The following is a 25,518-nucleotide window of genomic DNA, read 5'->3' on the forward strand; positions in this document are numbered from 1 at the left end:
GTTGAGTCTGGAATGATGTAATGTTAGTCATGTAGAGTTCAGTCTGGAATGATGTAATGTTAGTCATGTAGAGTTCAGTGTGGAATGATGTAATGTTAGTCATGTAGAGTTCAGTGTGGAATGATGTCATGTTAGTCATGTAGAGTTCAGTCTGGAATGATGTAATGTTACTCATGTAGAGTTCAGCCTGGAATGATGTAATGTTACTCATGTAGAGTTGAGTCTGGAATGATGTAATGTTAGTCATGTAGTTGAGTCTGGAATGATGTAATGTTAGTCATGTAGAGTTCAGTCTGGAATGATGTAATGTTAGTCATGTAGAGTTCAGTCTGGAATGATGTCATGTAGAGTTCAGTCTGGAATGATGTAATGTTAGTCATGTAGAGTTGAGTCTGGAATGCTGTAATGTTAGTCATGTAGTTGAGTCTGGAATGATGTAATGTTAGTCATGTAGAGTTCAGTCTGGAATGATGTAATGTTAGTCATGTAGAGTTCAGTCTGGAATGATGTCATGTTAGTCATGTAGAGTTCAGTGTGGAATGATGTAATGTTAGTCATGTAGAGTTCAGTCTGGAATGATGTAATGTTAGTCATGTAGTTGAGTCTGGAATGATGTAATGTTAGTCATGTAGAGTTCAGTCTGGAATGATGTAATGTTAGTCATGTAGAGTTCAGTCTGGAATGATGTCATGTAGAGTTCAGTCTGGAATGATGTAATGTTAGTCATGTAGAGTTGAGTCTGGAATGCTGTAATGTTAGTCATGTAGTTGAGTCTGGAATGATGTAATGTTAGTCATGTAGAGTTCAGTCTGGAATGCTGTAATGTTAATCATGTAGTTGAGTCTGGAATGATGTAATGTTAGTCATGTAGAGTTCAGTCTGGAATGATGTAATGTTAGTCATGTAGAGTTCAGTGTGGAATGATGTAATGTTAGTCATGTAGAGTTCAGTGTGGAATGATGTCATGTTAGTCATGTAGAGTTGAGTCTGGAATGTTGTAATGTTAATCATGTAGTTGAGTTTGGAATGATGTAATGTTAGTCATGTAGAGTTCAGTGTGGAATGATGTAATGTTAGTCATGTAGAGTTCAGTATGGAATGATGTAATGTTAGTCATGTAGAGTTCAGTGTGGAATGATGTCATGTTAGTCATGTAGAGTTCAGTCTGGAATGATGTAATGTTAGTCATGTAGAGTTCAGTCTGGAATGATGTAATGTTAGTCATGTAGAGTTGAGTCTGGAATGATGTAATGTTAGTCATGTAGTTGAGTCTGGAATGATGTAATGTTAGTCATGTAGAGTTCAGTCTGGAATGATGTAATGTTAGTCATGTAGAGTTCAGTCTGTAATGATGTCATGTTAGTCACGTGAAGTTCAGTTTGGAATGATTTTTGCCCGAATTAAACGAAAATGTCAGAATCTGGATAAATAATTCATATTGGCATTGTCATGTCATGTCATAGGGTTTTACGTGCACATTCAGAACAAGCTGTTGTAGCGCACGCCTGTCGTGTCCTCCGTCCATGACAGGAAAGTATTGGCATTACTAGCAAACAGCTATATATAGCCGGGTTCCAAATACCTAGGGCGGGACGTAGCCCAGTGGTAAAACCTTCGCCCGATGCGCGGTTAGTCTAGGATCAATCCCCATCGTTCCAGCCAGTACATCACGACGTATATTAAAGGCCATTGTGTGTGCTATCCTGTCTGGGGTGGTGCATATAAAAGACCCTTTGCTACTAATGAAAAAGTGTAGCAGGTTTCCTCTCTAGGACTAGAGAGACTGTCAGAATTACCAAATGTTTGACATCTAACAGCTCTAGTGATGTTGTTAAACAAAACAAATTTTAACTTTAATCAAATACCTACGCTACACATTATTCCTTTACCTACCTTTGTTTGACACGCAATAGTCGATGTGTGTTTTTGTGCTGGGGTGTCGTCAAACATTCATTCATTCATTTAACAGAGACTAGAATGATGACTATATGGTGAGACGTTTTCAGGCCAACTCATTTCGCCTGATCGTCTCCATCGTTCTTTGTTCCAATGCGAATGTTTGCTCCAAAACGCTTATGTTGACATGTTGATGACGATTTTCACATATTATACTTATATAAGATAATACTACCATTGTTTCTTTGTGGTTTTGGTTTTTGTTTCCGCTCATATACAGGCGATTAAGATTTAAAGTAAAGAGCTCATAAGACTGTCATCTCGTAATACGACGACATCTGCCTCCCAGCTATACCCGGTCACCTGGCCTGGATAGTGACGGCTGTGACAGCGTCATCCGTCATGTACCAGAATAGCTCACCAGCGACGACTGAACGTGCATGGCGGGTCGAAGGTCAAACAGAAAACGGTCAGGTAATTAATGTATTTTATAGTGAAGTTAGCGTAACCACCTTATTCCAGCGATGCATGAACTCGAATTGGCTAACATCCAGGTTTAAATATGTAACGCCAACTAAAAGTAAATAGATTTCCAGTTTTAAATATGTAACGCCAAGTGAAAGTAAATAGACTTCCAGTTTTAAATATGTAACGCCAACTAAAAGTAAATAGACTTCAAGTTTTAAAGAGTATACAACGCAATTAAAAGTTAAACTAAAGAGAAAACCCCCATAAAAAAACCGGATTCACGATCAGTCTAGTGGTCATAATCTCACGTTCAAAGAAATACATTTTGGTTTTTTTTAAAAGAAATAGTATATAGTTGTCATCTGTATGCGTCAGAAGCAGGGGTGGTGGTCGTGGTAGTGTTTGGTCGTGGTCGTGGTGGGTAGATTTGAGGGGCAGCTAGGTGTCACTGCATCCAAACTGTGAAGAGTATCCATCCCCTGGTTGATGCATCATTTACTGACTTTGAACAGGTCAACGAAGCAAAGTAAGCCATACTTCAAAGTATAGTGAACACAGTTAATATTCCTTATGTCCATGATACAGCAAACTTTCATTGTTTATGTTGAACATTTTATAAACACTGAATTAAGCAGAAGATAATATATATATATATATTTTACATTTAAATGATGAACATGTAGATATTGAGGATGAAAAGGCAATATGACTTAGACAGCGTTCAGGATTATTACGACAAGTTTAAATGTTAAACTTTCTTCCGACTGCAGATGGAATATGAAATAAAGTATGATTCAATGAACAACACGGAACACAGCTTTGAAACATATTGTTTATTCTAGAAGACGACTCGCAGACCAACAAAATGTTAAGTTATTTGATATTTCCAGTAACCAGCGTACACGAAGACGCTATCGCCCGCTGGCAAGACCTCATTGCATAGACAAAATGATAACCCGTCTGACTGACCACACGTATTTTCCCCTTTCCAGTCAGTGCTAGCTGAAAACGTTTCCAGTTACTAGCTAACCATTGCTGGTATTTGACTCGGCCTACGTATGTTATGTTTCCAGTTTGCGATATGCGACAAACCTTCCCAGTTACTAGCTAACCATTCCTGGTACTTGACTGAGACCACGTGTGTTATGTTTCCAGTTAGCGATATGCGACAAACCTTCCCAGTTACTAGCTAACCATTGCTGGTATTTGACTCGGCCTACGTATGTTATGTTTCCAGTTTGCGATATGCGAAAAACCTTTCCAGTTACTAGCTAACCATTGCTGGTATTTGACCTAGACCACGTGGGTTATGTTTCCAGTTTGCGATATGCGAAAAACCTTTCCAGTTACTAGCTAACCATTGCTGGTATTTGACCTAGACCACGTGTGTTATGTTTCCAGTTTACGATATGCGAAAAACCTTCCCAGTTACTAGCTAACCATTCCTGGTACTTGACTGAGACCACGTGTGTTATGTTTCCAGTTTACGATATGCGAAAAACCTTTCCAGTTACTAGCTAACCATTCCTAGTACTTGACTGAGACCACGTGTGTTATGTTTCCAGTTAGCGCTAAGTGAAAAACCTTCCCAGTTACTAGCTAACCATTGCTGGTATTTGACTCGGCCTACGTATGTTATGTGCGAAAAAAATTCCCAGTTACTAGCTAACCATTCCAGTTAGCGCTAAGTGAAAAACCTTTCCAGTTACTAGCTAACCATTGCTGGTATTTGACTGAGACCACGTGTGTTATGTTTCCAGTTAGCGATATGCGAAAAACCTTCCCAGTTACTAGCTAACCATTGCTGGTATTTGACTGAGACCACGTGTGTTATGTTTCCAGTTAGCGATATGCGAAAAACCTTCCCAGTTACTAGCTAACCATTGCTGGTATTTGACTCGGCCTACGTATGTTATGTTTCCAGTTAGCGTAAGTGAAAAAGTGTTACTAGCCAAACCAGTTTATGCGACAAACCTTCCCAGTTACTAGCTAACCACTGCTGGTATTTGACTGAGACCACGTGTGTTATGTTTCCAGTTAGCGATATGCGACAAACCTTCCCTAGCTAACCATTGCTGGTAGCTAACCATTGCTGGTATTTGACCGAGACCACGTGTGTTATGTTTCCCAGTGAAAAACCTTTCCAGTTACTAGCTAACCATTGCTGGTATTTGACTGAGACCACGTGTGTTATGTTTCCAGTTAGCGATATGCGACAAACCTAGCTCTGAGACCAGTTACTAACCATTGCTGGTATTTGACTCGGCCTACGTCAATGTTTCCATTGCTGGTATTTGACTCGGCCTACGTATGTTATGTTTCCAGTTAGCGCTAAGTGAAAAACCTTTCCAGTTACTAGCCAACCATTGCTGGTATTTGACTGAGACCACGTGTGTTATGTTTCCAGTTAGCGATATGCGACAAACCTTCCCAGTTACTAGCTAACCACTGCTGGTATTTGACTGAGACCACGTGTTATGTTTCCAGTTAGCGATATTTCCCTAGCTAACCATTGCTGGTAGACTTATGTTATGCAGTTAGCGATAAGTGAAAAACCTTTCCAGATTTACTAGCGACGTATGTTACCTTCCCAGTTACTAGCTAACCATTGCTGGTATTTGACTCGGCCTACGTATGTTATGTTTCCAGTTAGCGCTAAGTGAAAAACGTTTCCAGTTACTAGCTAACCATTGCTGGTATTTGACCGAGACCACGTGTGTTATGTTTCCAGTTAGCGCTAAGTGAAAAACCTTTCCAGTTACTAGCTAACCATTGCTGGTATTTGACTCGGCCTACGTATGTTATGTTTCCAGTTAGCGCTAAGTGAAAAACCTTTCCAGTTACTAGCTAACCATTGCTGGTATTTGACTGAGACCACGTGTGTTATGTTTCCAGTTAGCGCTAAGTGAAAAACCTTCCCAGTTACTAGCTAACCATTGCTGGTATTTGACTGAGACCACGTGTGTTATGTTTCCAGTTAGCGATATGCGACAAACCTTCCCAGTTACTAGCTAACCATTGCTGGTATTTGACTCGGCCTACGTCTGTTATGTTTCCAGTTAGCGATATGCGAAAAACCTTTCCAGTTACTAGCTAACCATTGCTGGTATTTGACTTGGCCTACGTATGTTATGTTTCCAGTTAGCGCTAAGTGAAAAACCTTTCCAGTTACTAGCTAACCATTGCTGGTATTTGACTGAGACCACGTATGTTATGTTTCCAGTTAGCGCTAAGTGAAAAACCTTTCCAGTTACTAGCTAACCATTGCTGGTATTTGACTCGGCCTACGTATGTTATGTTTCCAGTTAGCGCTAAGTGAAAAACGTTTCCAGTTACTAGCTAACCATTGCTGGTATTTGACTGAGACCACGTGTGTTATGTTTCCAATTAGCGCTAAGTGAAAAACCTTTCCAGTTACTAGCTAACCATTGCTGGTATTTGACTCGGCCTACGTATGTTATGTTTCCAGTTAGCGCTAAGTGAAAAACCTTTCCAGTTACTAGCTAACCATTGCTGGTATTTGACTCGGCCTACGTATGTTATGTTTCCAGTTAGCGCTAAGTGAAAAACCTTTCCAGTTACTAGCTAACCATTGCTGGTATTTGACTGAGACCACGTATGTTATGTTTCCAGTTAGCGCTAAGTGAAAAACCTTTCCAGTTACTAGCTAACCATTGCTGGTATTTGACTCGGCCTACGTATGTTATGTTTCCAGTTAGCGCTAAGTGAAAAACGTTTCCAGTTACTAGCTAACCATTGCTGGTATTTGACTGAGACCACGTGTGTTATGTTTCCAATTAGCGCTAAGTGAAAAACCTTTCCAGTTACTAGCTAACCATTGCTGGTATTTGACTCGGCCTACGTATGTTATGTTTCCAGTTAGCGCTAAGTGAAAAACCTTTCCAGTTACTAGCTAACCATTGCTGGTATTTGACTCGGCCTACGTATGTTATGTTTCCAGTTAGCGCTAAGTGAAAAACCTTTCCAGTTACTAGCTAACCATTGCTGGTATTTGACTCGGCCTACGTATGTTATGTTTCCAGTTAGCGCTAAGTGAAATACCTTTCCAGTTACTAGCTAACCATTGCTGGTATTTGACTGAGACCACGTGTGTTATGTTTCCAGTCCGCGCTAGCTGTAAAGCGTTCCCAGTTACTAAAAAAAAGCTAATCGTTGCTGGTATAGGGATGTTAATATATAGTTTACTGTAAAAGCTAATCGTTGCTGGTATAGGGATGTTAATATAGTTTACTGTAACAGTATGACATTATGCAACTCCGGCGGGTTAGCTGGAAATAAATAATGAATACAAGAAAGCAGTTAACAATAAAATAATCATTCAGACAACAGAACACGTGAGTAAAGCATGGACATCCTTGTTGTTTACCATGTACTAAACGAATTAATTAATTTATCAAACGTGACGGGATTGCCATGTCATACACTGGGAACCGGGAACGGGGGAGGGGCCTGCGACACCCGCATTAGAGTCCCCCCCCCCCCCCCCCCCCCTACAGATATCGTTCCTACGGGTGTGCACAACTGTCAAGTCGGGTGTTTTCACGAGAATTATGCAAATGTTTGGACACGTCTACACGACAGGATTTGGTAGGCCTATCACATGAGACACAATTTTAATCAAATAGTCATCATGAAATGGCCTCTGAATATCAACATAGTCATCAGGAAATGGCCTCTGAATATCAACATAGTCATCAGGAAATGGCCTCTGAATATCAACATAAACTATTTAGCAGCATTGCATGTAAAGTAAAACAAGAAATGAACGTGGTTTTCGTTGATATTAAACATTTTGGGCAGTCGTTTAAGTTTGTGTACAGAGATGTATTTGAGACAACGTTGAATATGACTTTTGACCTAACCAGTGCATATAGCTATAATCACGCCATATAAATCAGTTTACACTAATATAAAAACTCGTCATTAAAACAAAACAAACTTTAAGTTACATTTCCTTATTTCGTAACAAACATACTTAGTTATGAACGTAATTCTTCCTTATTTAACAACGTACAAAATTTGTCACGGTCATATGTCCCTGTTACATAACAAACGTACACAGATATCGTCATATATACACACACACATGTATGTGTGTATATATATATGTGTGTATATGTGTGTGTGTGTGTGTGTGTATGTATATATGTATGTATGTACGTACGTATGTATGTGTGTGTATATATATATATATATATATATGGTGTGTGTGTCTGTGTCTGTGTGTGTGTGTATGTATGTGTGTATGTATATATGTATGTATGTATGTACGTATGTATGCGTGTGTATATATATATATATATATATATGGTGTGTCTGTGTGTGTGTGTGTGTGTGTGTGTGAGAGAGAGAGAGTCAGTGAGTGTGTGACATACACACTTAATATTTCCGTTATGTAAAAGGTGTACGTATGTAATATTTGACAAACTGGAAATCTCCTGCTATGTAACCAACTTAGCTGTGAATGCGGTTATTGTAACTAACTTAGCTGTGAATGCGGTTATTGTAACTAACTTAGCTGTGAATGCGGTTATTGTAACTAACTTAGCTGTGAATGCGGTTATTGTAACTAACTTAGCTGTGAATGCGGTTATTGTAACGAACATAAATAATCACATTTAAAAAAACAAATGCTTTAACTTTTAACATGATAGGGATTAATCAACAAACAAAACCTGCGTTAAAATCCGGTTTTGTCTTAGTTATGTAACACGTTCCTGTTATGAATAACAAACACATATAGCTAAGTAACATAGCTGTTATATAACAAACACACACAGCTGTGTGACATTATCCTGTTATAATTAAAACATCGTTAAATGACATGTTCATATTGTTAACGTAACAATTCCCTGTTATAACTAAACAGTTAAATGACAGGTTCATATTGTTAACGTAACAATTCTCTGTTATAACTAAACAGTTAAATGACATGTTCATATTGTTAACGTAACAATTCCGTTATAACTAAACAGTTAAATGACAGGTTCATATTGTTAACGTAACAATTCTCTGTTATAACTAAACAGTTAAATGACAGGTTCATATTGTTAACGTAACAATTCCCTGTTACAACTAAAACACATGTTCGTCTGATAAACCTAACACACAGCTGTGTAACGTTTTCCTGTCATAACTAAAACATAGTGAAATGACATCTTCGTGTTATAAACCTAACACACACAGCTGTGTAACGTTGTTATATAACACACATAAAGGCGCGCAACATTTTACTGTATATACGACAAATATAATTTGAGAAGTCTTTCTCCAAGACAAGTTGTTCATTTGGCACAGAACACCTGTTTTATGAAACATGTCCTTGGATCACAGCACACGTGCATGAAAATTGAAAACATTACTCCAGGTTTGACAGAAAATATTGCTTCATTCTTTTCTTTGGTATCTTTTTATGAATCGTTGTGTGTTCTCATACGTCTACACGTATTTATTATTAACATAGCACAATATGCTGACCGGTGATGTTTCACTTTGGTGGCAATTGTGATGTAAATTGTGAAAACCAAAACGAGGAAAAGAGACCACATTGGCTGGTCCGTATACTAGAGTGTTCTACTGAGTAACTGTGGTCTGACAAAAGTAACTTACATTTAATATTGTTGTATTTTTAATATAAGGATACAGGTAATTCAACTATTGTATGAAAATCAGCCTTTTTAATATATTAAAGGATACAGGTAATTCAACTAGTGTACGAAAATCAGCCTTTTTAATATAAGGATACAGGTAGTTGTGTACGAAAATCAGCCTTTTTAATATAAGGATACAGGTAATTCAACTAGTGTACGAAATCAGCCTTTTTAATATAAGGATCAGGTAATTCAACTAGTGTACGAAAATCAGCCTTTTTAATATAAGGATACAGGTATTTCAACTAGTGTACGAAAATCAGCCTTTTTAATATAAGGATCAGGTAATTCAACTAGTGTACGAAAATCAGCCTTTTTAATATAAGGATACAGGTATTTCAACTAGTGTACGAAAATCAGCCTTGTGGACTTGTGGATTAGTCTGATCATTTATAAAACTAGAAACAATGACACGGGGAATATTGTAATACTGACTCAATTAGGCCTACACGTAAAACAGTTAAAATTTAAAACCTGCTCACCATATGGCAGTTAGGAGATAACCATATGGAGGTTGTAGATTTGCGGATGTTATTTTTATTTGATCCTGCAAATGTCATTTTTGACCGGCTATCAAATCGACAATAATCGTATTTCTACGGAACTAATTGTATATTTGGTATTTCTTGAAAAAACACCTGGCTACAATCTAACTGTAGACCCTAAAACCGTCAACTTGGCCTGTTCCAGTTGCTAATGACGTAACTTTCGAATAACGTCATTAGCTTTCCAGGTGTTATTTTCATTTGATCACGGAAAAAGAATGTAATTAACCAATCACAGAACACACTCGCCATCAGTTTACATTTTAGAGTGACCTCTGTAAACACAGGCTGCTGGGCAATGGAGGTAAATACGCCAGTCACGACACACACACACAGCATGTTATTAGCAGCGTCCACGACACACACGGCGTGTTATCAGCAGCGTCCACGACACACACGGCGTGTTATCAGCAGCGTCCACATACGTCAATATCATGTTATCAATACAGTCAGCAATATACTGCAGGTTCGACAGCATCATATCAGTAGAACAGATGTAACCAAACAGTGAAAATACTAAAAGTATGACACCATGGTATAACAACATGATATGACACCATGGTATAACAGCATGGTATGACACCATGGTATAACAGCATGGTATGTCACCATGGTATAACAGCATTGCATCAGCAGAACCAATCTGATTGAAATCAGCACCACTGGTCTCTAACAATTATAGCTGATTTCAATCAGATTGCAGTAGAATAAACGAATATCCTAAATGTATGACATCATGGTATCAGTAGAATAGACGAATATTCTAAATGTATGACAGCATCGAATCTGTAGAATAGACAAATATCCTAAATATGACAGCATCGAATCTGTAGAATAGATATAACAAAGACTTGGCATGTCAAGTGCGTGTGCTCAGTGTATGTATTAGATATATACACCATCATCACAGAACGTATCAAAGGATATGCACAGTTTTACACATCTTTGATGGAAGATGTGTAATAACTCGAGTGTTTCACCACAGAAAGAGACATAACCCAGTGTAACACAAGACGTCGACTAATTGGTAAGAACGGATGTAACAAACACGTCCTGTGAGTAATCGTGAGTTCCCAGCGACCACAGACATCACGTCATGTGAGTAATGGTGAGTTCCTAGTCAGCACAGCCATCACGTCCTGTGAGTAATCATGAGTTCCTAGCGACCACAGACATCACAGCATGTGAGTAATGGCGAGTTCCTAGCGACCACAGACATCACAGCCTGTAAGTAATGGCGAGTTCCTAGCGACCACAGACATCACATCATGTGAGTAATGGCGAGTTCCTAGCGACCACAGACATCACAGCCTGTAAGTAATGGCGAGTTCCTAGCGACCACAGACATGAAAGCCTGTGAGTAATGGCGAGTTCCTATCCAGCACAGCCATCAAGGTTTGCCCACGTCCACCATGATGTGAGTGAAGAGAGTCTCGTCGTGGATGAAGATCAGTCTGTACTTGACACTATTCAATCCGTCCAGCTTGTAGCGCTTCACAGCCGTGTGCAGCAGTTTCGACCTAAACACACCAATAACACGACTATTACAATTACACGACTATTATAATTACACGGCTATTATAATAACACGACTATTGTAATAACATTACTATTACAATATATGAATTATTTACAATGTCTATTACTACCCAAGTATGAGAACATCTCTAAACCGGATACCCATTAAAACCCCGACATTTTACTTGGTCCCGAGCGTGTCCGGTTTAGGGAGGTTTTACTATATGTGTTTATGTATGTATGTGTGTGTGTATATATATATATATATATATATATATATATATATATATATATATATATATATATATATATATATATATATATATATATCAATAACTTCTTGAGAACACTTATTTTGCTATTCGTCATTAGTTGTTTATAGTTAGGTATTTATATTCTTTTACGTTTTCAAGCACATCATTTACACTTTCTTGTAGTCATTACTGGTGCCACTGAAAATTATTATCTTAGTTTTATTTGCATTTTCTTTGAGTTTCCATTTACTGCAATATTGTGAAGAAAAGATATTTAGGGATTACTATAAGTCACAGGCGTTTGATGCGCATATCGTCAGCATATAATAAATATCAAAAGTAAAGAGCTGTTTCAGAGAACGTTTTATCAATATCCAGTTATACCCCAGTACAATTTCGGCTTTTTAAGTAATTATCTAGATCATTTAAAGAAAGAGAAACAGGACAGGCGACAAATGTTCTTCTTGTCGGACACCGTTGTTGCATGGAAATAGGTCTGAGGTTTCGGTTTTTGTACAAATACATGACTTGATAAATTATTTTAAAGAATTTTCCATTTATATTATTTTCTAACAATTTCTGCTAGAGGCAAGCTTTTTGGATTCCTACAAAAGCACAAAATAATTTCTTTTTTCTTGTCTTTAAAATTTCGATAAGAGAATGTATATTAAATAGATGGTCGGTAGTAGAGTAGCCTTTTCGGAAAGCAGTCTGAGATTCATTCAGTATATTATTTTCTTCAATAAAAACATTTAATCGGTTCTTTAAAATTGTGGTGAACAGTTTAGACATGCAGCAGAGCAACGTTATTGGTCTATAATTTTCTGGTAATGAACAATTTCCTTTAGTTTTAAATATGGGTCAACCATTCACTAGGAAAAACACTATTGTCCAAGATGATCTTACACAGTTTAATATAGTTCGATAGCACCATGCCGACAGTTGTTACAATAACACCTCTATTATAATAACACCATTATTACAATAACACGACTATTACAATAACACTACTATTGTAAAAAAAACACGACTATTATAACAACACAACTATTATAATAACACCTCTATTATAATAATACGACTATTACAATAACACAACTATTACAATAACACGACTATTATAATAACGCCATTATTAAAATAACACCACTATTATAATAATACCACTATTATAATAACACGACTATTACAATAATACCACTATTATAACAACAGATATATTATAATAACTCCATTAATACAGTAACACCACTATTGCAATAACACTACTATTATCATATATAAACTATTATAATTTACACAAGTTTGCAGCAATGTGATAAAAAAAATGCTACAACTATTACCACGTATATGAACTATTGTAAAATTTACTACTACCATGTATATGAATTATTGGAATTTACTATTACCAAGTATATAAACTATTGTTATTTGTACAAGAATGCAGCAATTTGGATCTAAACACAAAAGCAACACAACTATTACGATGAATATGAACATGTTTATCATTTTACATTAGCGACCATTAACATACATATAGTCTACTGTAATTTAATATTACCATTTATTACACACCAGTGTAAGATATTGCCCATGGTGCGGATTGTTTGCAGTTGTTTTGTAATAAATAAAATACTAAACTCGCGTTCGCTCGTCAAATACCAAAACTGTTCACGAGTTTCATAAAACTGGTATGACAGAAAAGCTCATTTAGTATTCTATATGTATGGATCACCATGTATATAATCTATTGTATTAATGAATGTTACCATGTCTATAAACTATAACTGTAATAGTGACTATGACCAGGTACATAAACTATTGTAATGTTATCACATATATACACTACTGTGGTAAGAGTACAGCTACGTACCTAGTGATCCAGGCGGCAGGTCTACGTTTCTGGTGTTTGATCATCTTGTACCTGGCCAGGTTGGAAGGTGGACGGCTGATCTTCAAACCGACGTGCAGTATCCTTACAGAGAAACAACAAACACGTTTAACTATCACAGGATACTGACATACAGGATCCTTACAGAGAAACAACCACATTTAACTATCACAGGATACTAACATACATGATCCTTAGAGAGAAACAACAAACTCGTTTAACTATCACATGATGATGACATACATAATTCTTAGAAAGAAAGAATAACCACGTTTAAATATCACATGATGCTGACATACAGGAATCTTAGAGAGAAAGAACAAACTCGTTTAACTATCACATGATGTTGACATACATAATTCTTAGAAAGAAAGAATAACCACGGTTAACTATCACATGATGCTGACATACAGGAATCTTAGAGAGAAAGAATAACCACGGTTAACTATCACATGATGCTGACATACAGGAATCTTAGAGAGAAAGAATAACCACGTTTAACTATCACATGATGCCGACATACAGGAATCTTAGAGAGAAAGAATAACCACAGTTAACTATCACATGATGCTGACATACAGGAATCTTAGAGAGAAAGAACAAACTCGTTTAACTATCACATGATGCTGACATACAGGAATCTTAAAGAGAAAGAACAAACTCGTTTAATTATCACATGATGCTGACATACAGGAATCTTAGAGAGAAAGAATAACCACGGTTAACTATCACAGGATACTGACATACAGGAATCTTAGAGAGAAAGAACAACGTTTAACTATCATAGGTTAATGACTTACAGGATTCTTACAAAGAAAGAACAACGTTTAACTATCATAGGTTAATGACTTACAGGATTCTTACAAAGCAAGAACAACGTTTAACTATCAGAAAGAAAGAACATACTCGTTTAACTATCATAGGATACTGACATACGGGAGTCTTAGAAAGAAAGAAAGAACAAACACATTTAATTATCACAGGATACTGACACACACACACACACACACACACACACACACACACACATATATATAGAAAGAAATAAACAAACACGTTTAACATTTTAATAGAAACAATTTATTAGAAAGACCAGAACACGTGAACTATTTGAAACTACGGCTCTGTGGTGGTAGTATTCTACCAAATAGCATCTCGTCCAGGCCAAACTTCAAGGCGAACACATCTTTTGATACAGAACCTCATGGTTCCTCGAATGCCACTGGTGACATATGTGACATGACTTGTTGTAATTAAGTGTTTTATCTGCCCAAAAACATCCTGTGATTTGATATGAACCAGTGCTGGTGTACCAGGTACTGTGATGCGTAAACGATAGGAGGGATGTCATAAAAATAAGCTTGTCAATTTTTGTGTGGGACAGCGTTGTGAAGGACACTTCCAGTTGTTTCATAAACTAGCAGCTTGACACCCCCTCCCCCATTTCTGTGATTTATTTCTAGGGTTAGGTGTTCTAGTATATTAATCTGTTGCGTGTATGTTGAAACATTGCATATAACAGTTATAGTCTGGTGAGCATAATACATTATGTTTATTCCTAATATATGATATTGTCGATACCGAAACATGAGAGTAACAATCATTTTATCATACTCAAACTTAATACAACGTATACTCTTCAAAAAAAGAAACGCAAAAGGGTACAAATGGGTTATAACTCCGATTTTATGTTTCCTACCGGTTCATGCTTTGTAAATATAAGGTCATTGCATGTCCCAAACACATTCCCACGGTTACATTCGATAAAACGCAGCTACTGTACAATAAAGTTCCAAAATGTGAATATTCGCAAAAACGCAGCCACGTGCAAACCATGTCACCACTGCACGTGCGTTGTCTGCACGTGCAACATGAACACCGACAGTATAAAAGTGCAGGGTGTTCGCTTGCCTGGCCTCTGTATCTGGCCGACAGTTGACAATCCAGGACATGCCACGTCTCAGTGAACCGCAGAGAAACAATGCCATCGGCCGACTAGACGCAGGCGAATCCAGAACGGCCGTTGCCAGGGCATTCCATGTGTCCCCAAGCACCATCTCCAGACTGTGGGACCGTTACCAGCAACATGGATCAACACGTGACCTCCCTAGATCCGGTCGACCACGGGTCACTACCCCCGGGCAGGACCGCTACATCCGGGTACGCCACCTTCGGGAACGATTGACTACTGCCACCTCCACAGCCGCAGCAATACCAGGTTTGCGCAGGATATCCGACCAGACCGTACGGAACCGCCTACGTGAGGTAGGAATTCGTGCCAGACGTCCAGTTCGAGGTGTCATCTTAACACCACAACACCGTCGACTCCGACTGCAGTGGTGCCAGATTCATCGACAATGGCCTCAACTGCGATGGAGACAGGTGTGGTTCAGTGACGAGTCCCGATTTCTGCTCCGACGTCATGATGGAAGATGTCGCGTGTATAGGCGTCGTGGTGAACGTTATGCGGCAAACTGCGTGCAGGAAGTGGACAGATTCGGCGGGGGTAGTGTCATGGTGTGGGCAGCCATCTCACACACTGGCAGAACTGACCTGGTCCACGTGCAGGGCAACCTGAATGCACAGGGCTACATTGACCAGATCCTCCGGCCACACATCGTTCCAGTTATGGCCAACGCCAACGCAGTGTTCCAACATGACAACGCCAGGCCTCACACAGCACGTCTCACAACGGCTTTCCTACAGAACAACAACATTAATGTCCTTCCTTGGCCATCGATATCACCGGATTTGAACCCAAATGAGCATCTATGGGACGAGTTGGACCGACGCCTCCGACAGCGACAACCACAGCCCCAGACCCTGCCCGAGCTGGCAGCAGCCTTGCAGGCCGAGTGGGCCACCATCCCCCGGGACGTCATCCGTACTCTGGTTGCTTCAATGGGCAGGCGGTGCCAGGCAGTTGTCAACACACGCGGAGGCCACACCCGGTATTGACTCCAGATGACCTTGACCTTGGTGGTGTGTCCTATCACTTACTCACAATGGACTAGAGTGAATTGTGAACAATCCTGCAACATTTGGTAATTATCGGACTCACCATTCAATAATTAAATCAATTCTCCAAATGTTACGACAATGTGGTTTTGCGTTTCTTCTTTTGAAGAGTATATTTTTATAAACAACTGTATTCAACTATAATTCCAGTCAGCCATCGATCGATATTCAAATAACGTATGAATATGTGATGCGGTGTCGTTTTGAATGGGAACGACATCGGATATCCTTACATAAAAATAAACTAGTGCATGACGATTTTTAGTTTTCAGACCACTGGACAAGTTTCAATGTGAAGTTGCTGTATACATGTTGATGCATACGTCAATGCTGGACTGTCGCCGTAGTACGTTTGCTTAAATGTCAATAAACGTAGCGCCATGATCTTGATTACTTAATTTACATCTAATTTTCAGTTGTCAAATTCTAATCTAACCTCTCTCTCTCTCTCTCTCTCTCTCTCTCTCTCTCTCTCTCTCTCTCTCTCTCTCTCTCTCTCTCTCTCTCTCTCTCTCTCTCTCTCTCTCTCTCTCTCTCTCTCTCTCTATCAGACGACGGTCTATGAAATGTGATTAAATTGCCAAGTTTTACCCGTACACTCAGCCTAATCGCCTTATCCTTGATCCTTCTCCCCTGCGCGTGCTGTAACCTCACCGTGATGCAGGGGTGTAACATTCTCTTTGAGAATGGCCAATACAGCACAAATTGAAGTTTAGAGTAAAATTCGGTGTCCGTAAAATTCTGTGATATTTGTATTTGTATTTTTGCACAGTTCTTTACACTGTTTTTGTTTAAACCTTGAATTTTTATATTGATGTTGATCATCACTTTATTTATTTGCATTACCATAGTTTGACACCCAATAGCCGATGTATTTTTCGTGCTGGGGTGTTGTTAAACATTCATTCATTCCTTGATCCTTCTACAACGGTAGTCACGTCTTCCAATTACATTGGCTTTCATCTTCAGGTTACTTGGCCAATGTATAGGTTAGCACAAACGACATGGCCACGGTCATAATGAAAGTCATACAGCAGCATGTAAACAGTTTATTGTGATGCGATTCGGTCATCTCCGTGAATACATCACTCTAGTACGTGCCCCCAGTCTTAGTGTGCTACTACAAGATGCTGTCTGTCTGTATGTATGTATGTATGTATGTAAATATATATAGAGGATTCGTCACGAGTATTTTTTAATATGGAAAATATCAAGTCTATGTTATGTGTGTGTGTGCGTGCGTGCGCGCGTGCAGGACTAAGGCATGTTCACGTGAGTGAGCGCTCGCTAAACTGTCTTTTTGTGCCTAACATTAAATGTGCTAGAATAGAATACGACGATCTACCAGTCACACTAAACTGTTGGCTAACGTTCGCTGTCGTGAACTCGACTCTCACCTGTACGCCATGTCGTCGTCCTCGGCCCCCCAGCCCCAGTACATGTTGGAGTAGCCGTTGACGCGCTGGTAGTGCTCAGTGCGCATGTTCAGAACCCCACCCACCAGGATGTCGTACTTCAACCTGCAAACAAAATAAATCTATGAGAACGCAAGACAACACATCTACTACAGCAGACATAAGTTCACGGCCTCACTTCCAAATCTGCCCCCCCCCCCCCCCCCCCCGGCCACTTTCCGGCCAGAATTAGATGTTTAAACAGGAACACTTTGTTTCTAGCTGACTACAGTACAATGTCGTGACCAAGGTCTGCCAAGAGAATAATCCGATCAATATGAACAACCTTTGCATGCCAGCTCTTGATAGCATTTGGCCCGAATCATTTATTTTCCCATAAATATAGCACGGAAATAGTACACCACATGAATTACATGTAAACATTGATGGAAATAAAATCTATCATACTAACTACAGGAAAAAGTAAATGTAATTTATGGCTATCGAGTATCAATGTTTAGTTTTAACCCGAAGACCACGCAAAACACACATTTTAAACATTTTAGTCAGATGCATATAATCTATACATTCAGTTGGCATCTCCATCAGCGTCACTGTACTTTATCCAATATCCCAGCATCAATAATACTAGCATCATCACCATCATCATCAACATAATATCATCATCATCATCGTCACAGGCATTATCACCATCACCGTCACCGTCACCGGAATCATCATCATGAACATCATCCTTTGCGACATGTTCCTGCTAAACGAAGTGTAGCTGACATCACCGTCACCGAAATCATCATCATGAACATCATCCTTTGCGACATGTTCCGGCTAAACGGTCCCGTGGAGTGTAGCGGACATCTGCTTGCTGATAGTGCCGTTATCTAGTGGATCTCTTGTAAACGCTTCCACAAACATTCCACACAGCTGTACCGTGCCAGTGTTTACACTAAATTTCATTTCCTTGAGTACAATTTGATTAGGACAACTGGTTTTAACCACAATCCGGTCAAAGGATGGTCACGGTGATCAGATTATTGTTCCTGGGCCAGAATCGTACTGTTTAAAAAGCTCCAATTTTGGCCACAGTGGGTCCAAAAACTACCAAAATATTTTATGCGAGGCCTATAAGACGGTTTATAGTAAGCACCCAATTGGTTTAGAGTATTCTCGCTAAACATTCATTACATTACGGTACTAATATTCTGGTTAATGTCCTCCTCCCATTGTTCACTACGCTTTCATTTCAATTTGTTAACGAGCTTATATCCAGTTATGGATCAAACACGCTGTCCTTGGCACACACCTCAGCTATCTGGGCTGTCTATTCAGGACAGAAGTCAATGGTTAGTTCTTAGTGGTCAGTGAAAGAGCAGACGGTGCAGTGGTCTTTCACCTCCCCATTTAGCCTTTAAAATTCGACCTAAGTAGGAGTCGGAACCAGTGTAAGGCCCCAGCACATACCAGCCTAAATGCTGATAGCTTAACCACTACACCACCGAGGCCGGCTCAACATCTGTTTATTGGTCATGTAACGGTTTTACACGGGCATGTCTCTAGCACTTGAGCTGAGCGCAGATCCAGATGTTCGACGTTCAGGGCAGACATCTTACACCAGGACCAGTACAAGGCGGTGAACGGGTACACGGCAGACATCTGACACCAGGACCAGTACAAGGCGGTGAACGGGTACACGGCAGACATCTTACACCAGGACCAGTACAAGGCGGTTAACGGGTACACGGCAGACATCTTACACCAGGACCAGTACAAGGCGGTTAACGGGTACACGGCAGACATCTTACACCAGGACCAGTACAAGGCGGTGAACGGGTACACGGCAGACATCTTACACCAGGACCAGTACAAGGCGGTGAACGGGTACACGGCAGACATCTTACACCAGGACCAGTACAAGGCGGTGAACGGGTACACGGCAGACATCTTACACCAGGACCAGTACAAGGCGGTGAACGGGTACACGGCAGACATCTTACACCAGGACCAGTACAAGGCGATCAACGGGTACACGGCAGACATCTTACACCAGGACCAGTACAAGGCGGTGAACGGGTACACGGCAGACATCTTACACCAGGACCAGTACAAGGCGGTGAACGGGTACACGGCAGACATCTTACACCAGGACCAGTACAAGGCGGTGAACGGGTACACGGCAGACATCTTACACCAGGACCAGTACAAGGCGGTGAACGGGTACACGGCAGACATCTTACACCAGGACCAGTACAAGGCGGTGAACGGGTACACGGCAGACATCTTACACCAGGACCAGTACAAGGCGGTGAACGGGTAGACGACACTGAACACATGCTGCATGCCTATTTCCTGGATTTCAAGTCGAACAGACTCTGAGAATCGTTTCAGATATGGATGTGGATTGGGTACACGGTCTAAACACCGTAATACCGGTATCGAAGGCCCATTGTGAAAACATCTTCATTGGAAAAGCTGACTTTATTTCGTAAACCATTAGAGGTTTTATGTGTAGTGGTTTTGTAATTTCTGCTGAACACTTCTTTAGTTGCATGTTTGTCACGTGTCTGTGTAATTTTAGTATGCTAATGGTCATTAACCTCCTAAATCTTTTAACACCTCCACACACACACACAAATCCAACAACTAAAACAAACGTGGACTCTTTGTAGACAGTAGCCATATTTTAAATTTGGCAACAGTTTGACCTCAGTGCTATTTAACGTGTCAGTCTAAAGGAAAGAAGTGTGTTATTTAACGACGCACTCAACACATTTTATTTACGGTTATATGGCGTCAGACATATGGTTAAGGACCACACAGATTGTTTTTAGAGGAAACCCGCTGTCACCACATAGGCTACTCTTTTATGACAGGCAGCAAGGGATCTTTTATTTGCGCTTCCCACAGGCAGGATAGCACAAACCATGGCCTTTGTTGAACCAGTTATGGATCACTGGTCGGTGCAAGTGGTTTACACCTACCCATTGAGCCTTGCGGAGCACTCACTCAGGGTTTGGAGTCGGTATCTGGATTAAAAACGCCATGCCTCGACTGGGATCCGAACCCAGTACCTACCAGCCTGTAGACCGATGGCCTGCCATGACGCCACCGAGGCCGGTTCAGTCTAAAGGTTGCAGACGACCATTGACATCTGCAGAAATTTCAACACAACTTCTATGTGAGACTATACATTGTGAAAACAGAACAATGTCGGAATGTGATTGCTATTTTTCGGATGTACAGTCGCTTTGTAGCTACCATACAAAAATTCAATATAGGCTGACCAGAAATATTTTGAATTATTTAACCTTACGCCATATCACCGCTTAAGTTTTCTGTTGTACACGTCATAGCATACCACTTGCACATTTGTCATCATTTACTACAACACATGACAAGTAACTTCAAACCAATGTTGTTTTTTAAACTACAGAGGTCAGCCTAATTCAATCATCAAAGAAATATCTGAAAAGGTACTTAAGTATTTTATATCATTTCGTAAAACGAAGACTTATTTCCTAAACCGGACTATATTAGTCTGCTTCACAAAATAGCTACACGGGGACTGGTGCTGTGGAGCACGAAACGCTGCGGCAGTTCAGCTAGAAGAGGCAGGCACGGAATGGCTTACAACTCGTAGATCGAATTATGTCGTCACAGTTTTCCTGACGCATCACAGAACGAAATTAGGTTTCCGTCGACGTTTGATCGCCTTGCGTTGTGAGAATTTCCCAGTGGATTTATTAATTTCTGGAGTTGTTCTCAGACAGTTTGAGTGAGCTCCACGTGTTATCATAAACCAGTCACGTGACTGACGCCAGGCGATGGCGAGGTACCCGGGGGACACCCCGAGGCTGTTGACGAGCGATTTCACCCGGCCGCTCATTAACACGCGGCCACGATTGATCACTCTGTCATTATATCTTAGAGTTACCTTTCCCTAGGCTCACGGCGGTTCTACCATAGGACGTTAATAGTTTTCTCACCCACTGGCTATTTACAGCCGCGGTTATCCCGATTTAACAGAGCTGAGTATTCCAGTTGGAGTATCGATCATACCACGAGTTAGTCATTTCACTCTGGGGGTTTACTTCTACAACTGTGATCAGCAAAACTATGATTAGTCGAGAAATGTATCTGTAGGGTGTTATTTACGTCTTGCCTCCCTCAGACATCACACATTTAATACACATCTACAGTATATTACACGTGGTCTATAATCTATAATACTGCCTAATATAATAATATTACATATTACACACAATCTAAATCATTCAACACATTTTATTTACGGTTATATGGCATCAAACAAATGGTTGAGGACCACACAGATATTGAGAGAGGAAACCCGCTGTCGCCACTTCATGGGCTACTCTTTTCGATTAGCAGCAAGAGATCTTTCATATGCACCATCCCACAGACAGGGTAGTACATACCACGGCCTTTGATATACCAGTCGTGGTGCACTGGCTAGAGCGAGAAATAGCGCAATGGGCCCACTGACGGGGATCGATCCCAAACCGACCGCGCATCAAACGAGCGCTGTACCACTGGGCTACGCCTCTCCCCTCAAATTGGAATGGCGTCAGTTTGGATGTCCTTACATCAAAATAAACAAGGGCTTAACATGTTTTGTTTTCGGAACGCTGGACAACTTTGACTGTAAAATTGCTATTGAAATGTTTTTATTTGATGAATATGAGTGCATACGTCAATTATGGATTGCCACCCTAGTACGTTTGCTTAAATTCTTAAAGTATGTGATCTGAAAAATATCACATACTTTGATTGCAGTGAAAATGTAAGACATTATATGATAAAATCTGATATTACATGTTACATAATGTTACAATCTTACATTACGGTATTCACATATCACTTCACATTAAGGGTCAGCAATGGATACAGTCAGATAATGACGTAGATGAGGTACGTACCTATAATCATGTTCGTCAATAGCCACCGACATGTGACGCGGTTGCCATGGACACGTGTACATGTTGCGGTCGTCCTCTGGCACGAGGTCGACATCATGGAAGACGATGCACTGGAAGTCGTACAGTTTGAGAGCCTCCTTAAAGGCCGCGTTCATGATCCGGCCTTTGTTGAACGTCCCGTTACCAGACTGGAATGAAAACACAAACTACGCTTGTAACTACACCATACGGGAGGGAGTGAGACAAACTACGCTTGTAACTACACCATACGGGAGGGAGTGAGACGAAACTACGCTTGTAACTACACCTTACGGGAGGGAGTGAGAAAAAACTACGCTTGTAACTATACCATACGGGAGGGAGTGAGACGAAACTACGCTTGTAACTACACCATACGGGAGGGAGGGAGGGAGAAAAAACTACGCTTGTAACTACACCATACGGGAGGGAGTGAGAAAAAATATACGCTTGTAACTACACCATACGGGATGGAGTGAGACGAAACTACGCTTGTAACTACACCATACGGGAGGGAGTGAGAAAAAAATACGCTTGTAACTACACCATACGGGAGGGAGACGAAACTACGCTTGTAACTACGCCATACAGGAGGGAGTGAGACGAAACTACGCTTGTAACTACACCATATCCATAACACTTCATTATATTCATTGTTTGTAGTATCCTAACTTACTGTCATATCCATAACACTTCATTATATTCATTGTTTGTAGTATTCTAACTTACTGTCATATCCATAACACTTCATTATATTCATTGCTTGTAGTATCCTAACTTACCATCATATCCATAACACTTCATTATATTCATTGTTTGTAGTATCCTAACTTACTGTCACACTGTCATGTCCATAACACTTCATTATATTCATTGTTTGTATTCATTGTTTGTAGTATCTTAACTTACTGTCATATCCATAACACACCATTATATTCATTGTTTGTAGTATCCTAACTTACTGTCATATCCATAACACTTCATTATATTCATTGTTTGTAGTATCCTAACTTACCATCATATCCATAACACTTCATTATATTCATTGTTTGTAGTATCCTAACTTACTGTCACACTGTCATATCCATAACACTTCATTATATTCATTGTTTGTATTCATTGTTTGTAGTATCCTAACTTACTGTCATATCCATAACACGTCATTATATTCATTGTTTGTAGTATCCTAACTTACTGTCATATCCAGAACACGCCATTATATTCATTGTTTGTAGTATCCTAACTTACTGTCATATCCATAACACTTCATTATATTCATTGTTTGTAGTATCCTAACTTACTGTCATATCAAGAACACTTCATTATATTCATTGCTTGTAGTATCCTAACTTACTGTCATATCCAGAACACTTCATTATATTAATTGTTTGTAGTATCCTAACTTACTGTCATACCCAGAACACTTCATTATATTCGTACAGATTCGTCGACAATCAAAGCTAGAACTACTTTTGCTCATGAAGGTGGGGGCTTCAATCATAGACATTCTGGTTGAGTTCTCTGTCTGTCTGTCTCTCTGTCTCTCTGTCTCTCTCTCTCTCTCTCTCTCTCTCTCTTCTTGCTCTCTTTTCTCCCTGTCCCACTCTCCCTCTCTGATCTCTCTGCCCTATCCCCCCCCCCCCTCTCTCTTTCTCTCTCTGTCTGTGTGTGTGTTTGCTTCTCTGTCTCTCACTATCTGTCTCTAACTATTATTAACACAGCGCGAATACCTAATTAGATTGTGAGTTATGTAAAAAAACCCATAACACACCAAGACTTCAATGGGTCTGCCTAGCACAGAGGAAGTCTTATTGTGATTATTCACAACTAGCTCCTCTCCCCAACTATCGCCAATTCAAACCAAATATTCCTGCATAGCCTAACACCAAGAACTGTCAGACTGGTTTACTTCATACACAAACACAGAGACACCAAGAACTGTCAGACTGGTTTACTAATACATAGCACAGTTTACCATACACACACATCGAACTGTCAGACTGGTGTACGAGCGACACGGACACCAAGAACTGTCAGACTGGTTTACTTCATACACAGACACAGAGACACCAAGAACTGTCAGACTGGTTTACTTCATACACAGAGACACCAAGAACTGTCAGACTGGTTTACTTCATACACAGACACAGAGACACCAAGAACTGTCAGACTGGTTTACTTCATACACAGACACAGAGACACCAAGAACTGTCAGACTGGTTTACTTCATACACAGACACACCAATAACTGTCAGACTGGTTTACTTCATACACAAACACAGAGACACCAAGAACTGTCAGACTGGTTTACTTCATACACAGAACTGTCAGACTGGTTTACTTCATACACAGACACACCAAGAACTGTCAGACTGGTTTACTTCATACACAGACACAGAGACACCAAGAACTGTCAGACTGGTTTACTTCATACACAGACACAGAGACACCAAGAACTGTCAGACTGGTTTACTTCATACACAAACACAGAGACACCAAGAACTGTCAGACTGGTTTACTTCATACACAGACACAGAGACACCAAGAACTGTCAGACTGGTTTACTTCATACACAGACACAGAGACACCAAGAACTGTCAGACTGGTTTACTTCATACACACACACACACAGAGAGACACCAAGAACTGTCAGACTGGTTTACTTCATACACAAACACAGAGACACCAAGAACTGTCAGACTGGTTTACTTCATACACAGACACAGACACACCAAGAACTGTCAGACTGGTTTACTTCATACACAGACACAGACACACCAATAACTGTCAGACTGGTTTACTTCATACACAGACACACACACCAAGAACTGTCAGACTGGTTTACTTCATACACAGACACAGACACACCAATAACTGTCAGACTGGTTTACTT

General features: G+C 40.0%; 1 protein-coding gene and 1 long non-coding RNA gene across 4 annotated transcripts in view; both read right to left on the reverse strand.

Annotated features, from left to right (window-relative positions):
• Positions 1-3,182: 3,182 nt before the first annotated feature.
• On the reverse strand, positions 3,183-7,555 carry LOC121371912. 3 transcript variants are annotated; one of them, XR_005957845.1, is made up of 5 exons: positions 4,951-7,547; positions 4,504-4,585; positions 4,339-4,420; positions 4,062-4,225; positions 3,183-3,948 (listed from the first exon to the last, which is right to left on the reverse strand). It is a non-coding gene; the product is annotated as an uncharacterized LOC121371912 (long non-coding RNA). The 3 variants fall into 3 exon arrangements; XR_005957844.1 differs by lacking the exons at positions 3,183-3,948; positions 4,504-4,585 and having other exon boundaries at positions 4,037-4,225; positions 4,951-7,546; XR_005957846.1 differs by lacking the exons at positions 4,062-4,225; positions 4,339-4,420; positions 4,504-4,585 and having other exon boundaries at positions 4,951-7,555.
• Positions 7,556-8,778: 1,223 nt separating this feature from the next.
• Positions 8,779-25,518, reverse strand: part of LOC121370232 (beta-1,4-N-acetylgalactosaminyltransferase bre-4-like) — a 17,745-nt gene continuing 1,005 nt past the window's right edge. The window contains exons 2-5 of the mRNA XM_041495356.1: positions 22,608-22,795; positions 17,659-17,781; positions 13,226-13,327; positions 8,779-11,100 (exon numbers count right to left, since the gene is read on the reverse strand). Of these exons, the coding sequence (XP_041351290.1) occupies positions 10,971-11,100; positions 13,226-13,327; positions 17,659-17,781; positions 22,608-22,795 (543 nt within the window). The 3' untranslated portion in view covers positions 8,779-10,970. The remainder of the gene's footprint in view (positions 11,101-13,225; positions 13,328-17,658; positions 17,782-22,607; positions 22,796-25,518) is intronic.

Source organism: Gigantopelta aegis, chromosome 4, assembly GCF_016097555.1.
Source record: "Gigantopelta aegis isolate Gae_Host chromosome 4, Gae_host_genome, whole genome shotgun sequence".
In the NCBI taxonomy this organism is placed as follows: Eukaryota; Metazoa; Mollusca; class Gastropoda; order Neomphalida; family Peltospiridae; genus Gigantopelta; species Gigantopelta aegis.